The 8,924-nt window shown below is 38.2% G+C and overlaps 1 protein-coding gene across 2 annotated transcripts in view; it reads right to left on the reverse strand.

The window, feature by feature from the left end:
- The window catches only part of LOC107673385 (ATP-binding cassette sub-family A member 2), a 69,510-nt gene extending 60,855 nt beyond the window's left edge, over positions 1-8,655 (reverse strand). For both annotated transcript variants that reach the window (XM_016466941.1, XM_016466940.1), the window contains exon 1: positions 8,118-8,655. In XM_016466941.1, the coding sequence (XP_016322427.1) occupies positions 8,118-8,183 (66 nt within the window). In that variant the 5' untranslated portion in view covers positions 8,184-8,655. The remainder of the gene's footprint in view (positions 1-8,117) is intronic.
- Positions 8,656-8,924: the final 269 nt, after the last annotated feature.

Raw genomic sequence — 8,924 nt, forward strand, 5'->3', positions numbered from 1 at the left:
GAGAGTAGACTACAATGCCGGCTGTTCTGACTCACAGACTGTAAGTATGTTTTTTATATTTAAAGGATTTGCCACTGACGATTCAAACGTGAGTTTTTTGGGCAGTGTAGAGTAGCACTTGTTGTTTGTCATTTCTCCGATCACAAATGCAGACATGGTTTTATGTTACGCTCTGGCCGGACAAGGCATCACAATATGGTAAGGGGCGTAACATTTCTGTCACACGCCTGAGGTATTCGGCCAATCACAACGCACTGGATAGCTGGCCAATCAGAGCACACCTCGCTTTTCAGACCGATGAGCTTTGTAAAAATCGACGCGTTTCAGAAAGGCGGGGGGCATAGAGGAGAAACAATAATGTACAGTATGTGGAAAATAATGTGTTTTTTGAACATTAAACCGCATAAACGCATATCATTACACCAAATACACAAAATAATGTTCTTTTTAGCAGCATCATATGACCCCTTTAAAAGGTTTTATTTTATATTTTATATAAGACATTTTATATTTAGTATGTTTAGTATATTAATTGTCCATTTCACAAGTTCAAGGTTATTTCCAAGGCAAGGCAAGTTTATTTATATAGCACATTTCGTACACAATGGTAATTCAAAGTGCTTTACATAAAAGAAAGTAAAATAATCATAAAAAATAATCACAAAAATAAAACAAGGAATTTAAAAACTTTGAAAATGATTTAAAAATGGATTTAAAATGAATTTAAGACAGTTAAAAATAGAAAATGATGATACATAAAATACAATGCAATAATTTCGGGTTGCATAAAATACAGTGCATTACATAAAATACAGTGCAATCAGTTCGGATTATTTCTGTAAATCTGAAGTAATTGTACTTCCTAAAAAAAGTCTTAATGTTACCAAAATTATAGGTGGGGTAGTTAATGTGACAGAAAAAAATATATTCCTTTTTACTGTTTTATTATACTATTTTTACTTTTACTTCTTTTTACTGTAACTAGTGCATCAGAGATTTAAACAAGTCTATAAAATTACATTTTAAACTTTGGTGCATAACTTCCTTAAACTTCCTGTAATGGTTGAGCTAAGGTCAGAAATATCACCAAAAAATCTACTTTTTTAGTTGTGCTAATTACCTTCATAATTAACACAAAGTCGACATGTCTGATTATGGAATCTTTCGTATGTTTAGAATTCAGAAAAGGTAATTACAAGCCAGAAAGATTCTGGACCGAACCACTGAAGTCACTAGCCAGAGGGTTTAGACTGAGACAAAACAAACTAGAACATGCAAAACTTAAATTTGAATGAAAGATGTCAGTATGTAGTGACAGTCAGTTAAGTCATCGTTCAGCTCTCAAGTTAGTGGAAATACAGGCTGGTTCTGAATGAAGTTCACAGACACTCAGTTCCGAGAATCAGAACTATTTTGGTGGAAAACTTAAATCTATCTCCAAAACTAACCCGGTTCTCTCCATCTCTCTCTCTCTGCCCCAATTTATGGCTCTCTGCCTGAGCTTCGTTTTACAAGGTGAACACTGCTGCAATAATTATCATTTAAGAGGGACCGTCCCTGACTCCAGACACATATTGCCATTCATTTAAGGCAGGCACACAACGAGAGGCTTAAAGGTCAGGGTTTTATAGCTGATCTTGTTGCCAAAATAAAGGATAACAAATTGCCTCTCGAGTTCTGTACTCCACAATCCCTCTTTCCTGTCCCACTTCATTTAATTTCTGTCTTGTCTCATGCCTCCTTCACATCTCTTTCACCTTTACCTAAAACACTCTTTCTAACACCTCTGTTGTCTCACCAGATCCTCATTTAACACACTGCCCCACCTGTCCTCATTACAGTCCTCTCTCGCTCCAGCACTCACGTCATTGACTCTCAGCGCTGCACTGACAAAAGACATTTCCGTCCATCAGCTTTCTCCTAACTAAATCTTGCTCCTCCAGAACGTCTGACCATTACAGTACTTTCCTCCTGTCGCTCTATACCTCATTCCTTTTCTCCTCTATCTCATGTTTATTTCATCCAATCTTCCTTCAGTGCTGCTTTCCTCCCAGGAATACGGAGAGATCTCAATAATTCAGGAGGCTGTCTGAGCTGTGCTGGGCTAGCAGGACAACCATCACTGGACACGGGGAACTTTCAGCGCCCCACTTACTCCACAAGCAGACAGATAGTCATCAATACTGCTCCAAAGCACTGCTTTCTACCGACGAGATCACTATGATCTACAGTACACTGTCCATGAACATCCATACTATCCTTAATGCCGCTTTTTCTTTATGCAACTGGTGAATGAGTCACAAAGCACCATAATCAAACAAAATGTCAACAGCATTCATGTCACACAATCATCCTACTGTAGTAAATGTTACTGTGCACATCGGTTTACTTGTGCCGCACTCCCACACAAACCATTTAACATCTAATCACATTAATCTTCTTGCAAATGTATAACTAATACAATTGCACATATCAGTGCTCAGAATCATCAAAATCAGTGCATCAAAATCACCATGCTAAAGTTTTAGAGAAGGTGGGAGGCTTTGGTTCTGCATAAATTTTGCTCCATATAGTCTTCAATGGGTTGAAGGTCCAAACTGCAATTTCAATGCAGCTTCAAAGGGCTCTACGTGATCCCAACCGAGGAATAAGGGTCTTATCTAGTGAAACGATCGGTCATTTTCTGAAAAAAATTACAATTTATATACTTTTTAGTATGCTTGTCTCCCACTAGCTCTGCGATGCGCATGTGTAGCCTCACGCATTACATAATCACATTGGAAAGGTCACGCATGGTTAGTTCTTCGCCTGTGTACTTTGGTTTAAAAAGGAAGGGTAGGGCGAAAAACTCCATCTCATTTTCTCCTTCAACTTCAAAATCGTCCAACATCATTGTTTTACCTTTTTTGTAAAGGGCATTTGACTTTCTTTGCACGTTCGCTTTGTAAATACCGGGTCGGTACTTCCGCCTACGTCACGCGTGACCTTTCCAACGTGATTACATAATGCATGAGGTCGAGCTAGTGCAAGATGGTTAAAAAGTATTAACATATATATATTTTTTTAGAAAATGACCGTTTTGCTAGATAAGACCCTAATTTCTTGACTGGTATTGTGTAGTGCCCTTTCAAGTGGAATTGAAACTGCAATGAACCTACAAAGTTTTCCTCACAAACCTTAATTTATTTTTGACTGAAGAAAGAAAGACATGAACATCTTGGATGACATGGGGGGTGGGGGGTAAATTTCCTGAGTAAATTATGAAACCACGTTCATATTCGCGCGATTTTTTGCGCAGCTCGTCAGTGAACAACGGCTCTGTGTAGTTAATGCTGCTCAATGTGAAGGCACGCAGGTGATGGAGATTTACCGCTGATTACAGAAACGGCTTTACTGATGAGATGCGCGTTAAATATCGCATGCGATTTATCGTGCAGCCCTAGTCTGCATGCATAATTCAGACAGCTGCCATTACAATAACCCGCTCTCTTGATGACTGTCCGGTTATCAGACTGCTGTCTGTGTCTTGACTCTTTCTCTTACTCGCTTTATCCATCTATCTCTCTTGCTTTCTATCTCTGTCTCCATAGATACGCAGACAGTTTAGCCTGTCCCTGCTTCAACCAATTGTTCAGGGATTGAAGCTCGCAGCAAGTAGGTCAGCCTGTGTTGCACTTGGCATAAGGTAAAGGCAGCCAGTGCATTAAAAGACCAATTTTGGGTTAATAATGTTCATCTAACCTTCAAACAGGGACTGTAACACAATCCATAACACAGACTATGAAATGTGGATTTTTTTTTTATGATGGGCAGGAGGTGGAGATATCGCTTTGTTAAAAAAGAAAAACAGGCACCCAGTCTAGTGGGGAAGAAGGTTTAAGCAAGGCTCCAGACTGCCGCACATGTAGCAAAAATCTTACTGGCATTACACAACACAGAACAAACCATGATTCATGAAAACATGGCCTTGATGAGCGGATTCTGTCTTGATCTCAAAAATGAACACTGAATCGATCCAACAACTGACTGAATGAAACACAATGTCTAATGTGAAAAACTGTCAGTCATAAATGTGATGTGGTTTTTGCCAGTTGGTTGTTCATATGACCTTATTAAAGTTACACATTCAGAACAGAATTTATAATAAAAAGTTTTCCAATTAAAAAAATATTATTTATGGTTTGTAGTTTTAGCAGGCTTGCATTTTAGCAGGCGGAAATACATTACAAAACAGAGTTACAAAACACACAAATACAATCATAATCACTGTGACATCATCAAATTGGAATACAAGTTTAAACTAAACCAAAGTTCCTTTAAGACAAGTCATGTCACTCGGCGGCCATCTTTGAAACGCCTCTCGGGCATGCAAGTGCAACTCCTATCTCTTTGAATGGGGAAACATCAAATTCTACAAAACTGTTCACTAAGCTTGCGATTAAATTTGATATTTGAAATCACCAAAGAAATCAGATATCAACGGTGTCATAAATGTTGTTTATTTTGCTCAAATAGCGTTATAAAAAGCTTATTATTCAGGCTAGATCAGCCAGTGCGCATTCGCAGTCCTGAGCGCATGTCTCAGGACGCTGACTGTTTCAATAGCAACCAGGACTTCTAACGGCAGCTGCAGTGACGTGCTGACTTTACCGATTAGCGATTGGCTCCTTCATTCAGAAGGCAGAGCTTCCTGCGATTGAGCAGCCATATTGAGCTTTGCATTTTTCCCCATTCAAAACTATATGAGTGACACGTCTTGGGTATTCTATAGTCTTTGACTAAACATAATTAGGACGACATGCTAGTCTAAATAACCAAACATAGTGCATTTCAATTTAAATTTAATTCACTGCAGCAAAGGATCATGTAAAGTCAATGCACTATTTTTACTTTATCTAAGCGATTCTGGAATTTGGCCATTTAGTCCTAATTTTAAGAGCCAGGTCTTTAATATGGAGAGCCATTTATGCTTGATCAAATATTGTGACTGGGTTATAGAGAAATGTATGTGGGATTCGGACAGCTGAGACAAACAAGCTATCATTTAGCTGCTGTGAGGGATTTTATGACAGTGCTTTGAATATAACTGCCATCAAATCAACATATCAGTCTGCAAACATTAGGGGAAAGCTGTTAACCACCAACTGCATCTCCATCAACTGCCCAGTTAATCAGAACTACATCATCAAATCAGCAAAAGCTCTATCTCTGACAAACAGCTGAACACACCTGCACTCCCAACACCATTCAAACCACACACACTCTTGACAAAGAGCTGACAGCATTCACCACTGACATATCAGCAGTGAGTAACCAATAAAGGCAGGCAGCCAGTGGAGAGCTGAACTCACTGGACCTCATTCATTTAGCATCCACAGGACAGAGCGGGCTAAACCTTTTGCTGACTAGCCACTTCCCAGGGTCCTACAAAGCCTTCAAACTCCCTCTGAAATGGACCTATGTGATCAAACTGGCGCAGTGACGTAAATGTTACTATTCTTAACGCGGTGATCCTTACCTCCAGGGACCCTGACGTCTGCTGCAAACGTGAGCTATTGTAAAATGCTACTGCTTCTAAAAATAACATAATGGAGCAGTGAGGCTCATAAAGATAGGAACAATGCTTAGTAATTAAGTATCTTCTCGAGGTCAAAACGCTGCTCAAAGTAGTGTGGCTTATTTCCTAATTGAGTGTTAGGACAAGGCTCTTGAGAGCCCACTTCTGTTCAATACCAGATTTGGTTTCACAGTAACAGAAAGCTGATATGATAAAGATAAGGATTAAGTTACAAGCATTCTTAAAATGCTACTACATTTAGTCATACAATAAAAAAATGGCCTTGCCTTTATATAAATATTTAGAGTGCTATATTACGCCCAGAAACTCCAAGTTATGAGCCAGTTTGCTTTAAAGGTCCGTTCACACCAAGAACGATAACTATAAAGATAACTAATGATTACCATATTTGCATCCACCCCAATGCACAATTATGGTCTGTTCATAACACTATAAGCGCACACTGCAGTTTTGTCAAGCTCTTTGAAGCAGGATAGATTCTGATTGGCTGTCAATTTTCTGTTGTTCATAAGCTGGAAAAAAATAATTGTAAATGTGATTCCAACGATGTTGTTCCTCCGTTATCGTTATAGTTGTGGTGTGGACTCTGCTATTATTTTACATTTAGAATGATTTTTAAAACTATATCTTTATCATTATCATTATGGCCTTGATGTGAATGGGCCTTAAGAGAGCTTTCAAATATTAATGCTATTATTCAATATTTAAATTAAACATCTAAAGGAATGTCTTGCAAATTACATCTAAATGAATGTTGCAAATATACACAATGTAAATTTTTCAGTACTATATTTTCATATAGGCTATATTTTAATTACATTGCAATGTTTCCTCTAATGAAAATGTATCCATTTCACATTTTTATATAAAAAAAAATGTCCTTACAAATTATATTACAAGCATTCTAATTAGTTAGGGAAAAGATAATTGAAAAATCAACATAAAATTTGATCTGAAAATCAAAATACCACATTTTAAGGTGGTTTAAGACTTTTGGATCCCACTGTATACTGAAAATGTCCTTTTCCCCTGCAGCCAGATGCAAATAGGTAAAAATAACCAATACATTTGGATATTTACATAAAGGTTTTTTTTAACTTAGGGGATTTGTTGCAACTGAGCCCAGATACAGCATTTTGATGCTGCAACATTGCATTTTCCCCTCCCACAAGGATAAAAAAAAAAAGTAGTCTACCCCTACAAACATACCAAAATTAGCCCTGTGGAGGTAAAAATGACAGAAATACAAGATAACACTTTCATTCAGTAAGAATAACCCTTTGTCATCTGGTATAAGGCTGCTGTAGCATGCACATACATGGAAAACAAATAGCATGCCCTGTACATACATTTTTGTAGTGCTCTATCACTCACAACCCTAGTTACCGGTTTGCTTTAAGATTAATGTTATATTACATTCATCTAAATTAATATGTTGCCTATATTCTAGCTCATTTTGTATTTTGTGAATATATATGTAGGCACAATGCATATTTCTCAGTACACTGCATATTGTGTGTGCAATGGGGTCCAAAAGTCTGAGACTACAAATGAAAAAGTTATTTTAATTACAGTATGAAAATAAAGAATTGAAAAATCTAAATTCTAAATACGACATTTTTAAGGTAGTTTCAGACTTTGGACACCACTGTATACTGAAACCGCTTTTTGCTCTTTGGCCAGTTGTAGCTCTTTGTAATAAAACCTATTACATTTGGGTTTTTACATAAAGGTTTTCTAAACTTAGGGAGTTTGTTGCAACTGGGCCCAGATTCAGTATTTTGGTGCTGCAACGTTGCATTTTCCCCTCCCACAAGGATAAAAATAAAGGTTACTCTACTCTAACAGATATGCCAAAATTAGCCATGTGGAGTTAAAAATGACAGAACTACTTTGTTTCAATAAGAATAATCGTTTGTCGTCTGGTATAAGACTGCTGTACAGTAGGCTACTTCAGTCCTTGAAGCACCAGGATCATATTTCCTTTAGAGTTAAAGGCCAGTGACATGTCATAAACCATACTTTTTGCATATGCAATATTTGTTTAAGTGCATCTGAACTTTAAAAGGGGCTGAGCTTGAACACACTGATATACACTTCAGAGATAAAATGGATTTTTTCCCCCCTCAACGTCAGCAGCTGGTAATAATATATCACCCTGCTAACAGGTTGTTTAGCGGCAACCTGTGTGGTCATAGTCGAACCAACAGATTGTTCAGACAACAACCTGTAGTTTCGTAAACAACCTGTTAGTAGGTGATCGACTGTCAACACAACTTCCTTTCAGATAAGCGGTTCCGCCCGCCCACATTGTTTAGGTAGATGTGAAAATTATGAAGCATTTAGAAGGTCAGATCGTGATGAAACTGTAACACCGAAGCCATGAGTAACATATTATTTTGTCTGTATGCTCAATGTTTTGCAATACATCAACGTGACTGACTGACGCCCGCCTGCTCAAAACAAAAACCCATCAAGGCCTAAATTAAAATAATTAAAAAAAAATACTCGCGACACATATAAACAAAAACCCTCTTACCGGTCCTCTCCGCTTTAAAGTCACGTTTTTCCACAGGAGAAGGTGCAGCTGGTGAAGAAATCCCATTTTCGATGAGTTGGAGAATGAAGTCGCAAATTATAATATATTCATCACAGTGTTGTTGTTGTTTTGAGATTCCGCTCTGTCTGCATTTTGTCCTCCCCGGCGTGTGACAAAGCCAAACATCCTGAATTACGAGGGTTGGGTTTGTGAACAAAATGCTCTTTTGGTAGCAGCAGATGTAGATATTCGCATCTCATTGAGCAGTGGGCGGAGATACTCCTGTCAACTTCAGCCAAACGTAGCGAGCGAACGTTTCTTATTGCTATAGTAACTTGAGCGCATTGAGCGAGCGACCGATGTGTCAGGTAGATCAAATGTGATTTTTATGGCAATCTAGCAACTGCCTCAGCTGGATTACTGATGCGCTGCTGAATCCTCATCATTCTGCGACGCCTGGCTATTTTTAGAAACTCCAACGATGTGAGAACATTTTAATCTCACCATTTTTAGCTTTACTTCTAGGAGTCGGACTGAGGTAATCCCTCCTGGCTAGACAGACTTCGTCGAGATCACATTTTATTTTGAGGCTGTCGTGGATTGCATGAAGTCTGATCTTTGATCAGAGTACTGTATATTATTATAGTTACCCTTGAAAAGAGTTGAGAGTGAGAAAAGCGAATAGCACCCTCTGCAGCATGGCACTGGTCTAAATAGTACGTTGTTAGAAAAAATAGCTCGAGTAATCAGTTCCCACAAGACGTAGTTTATAATAAACACGTTCGTAGTAACTAGCAACCATTAGAC

The sequence above is a fragment of the Sinocyclocheilus anshuiensis genome, unplaced genomic scaffold (assembly GCF_001515605.1).
Source record: "Sinocyclocheilus anshuiensis isolate Anshui unplaced genomic scaffold, SAMN03320099.WGS_v1.1 scaffold508, whole genome shotgun sequence".
In the NCBI taxonomy this organism is placed as follows: domain Eukaryota; kingdom Metazoa; phylum Chordata; class Actinopteri; order Cypriniformes; family Cyprinidae; genus Sinocyclocheilus; species Sinocyclocheilus anshuiensis.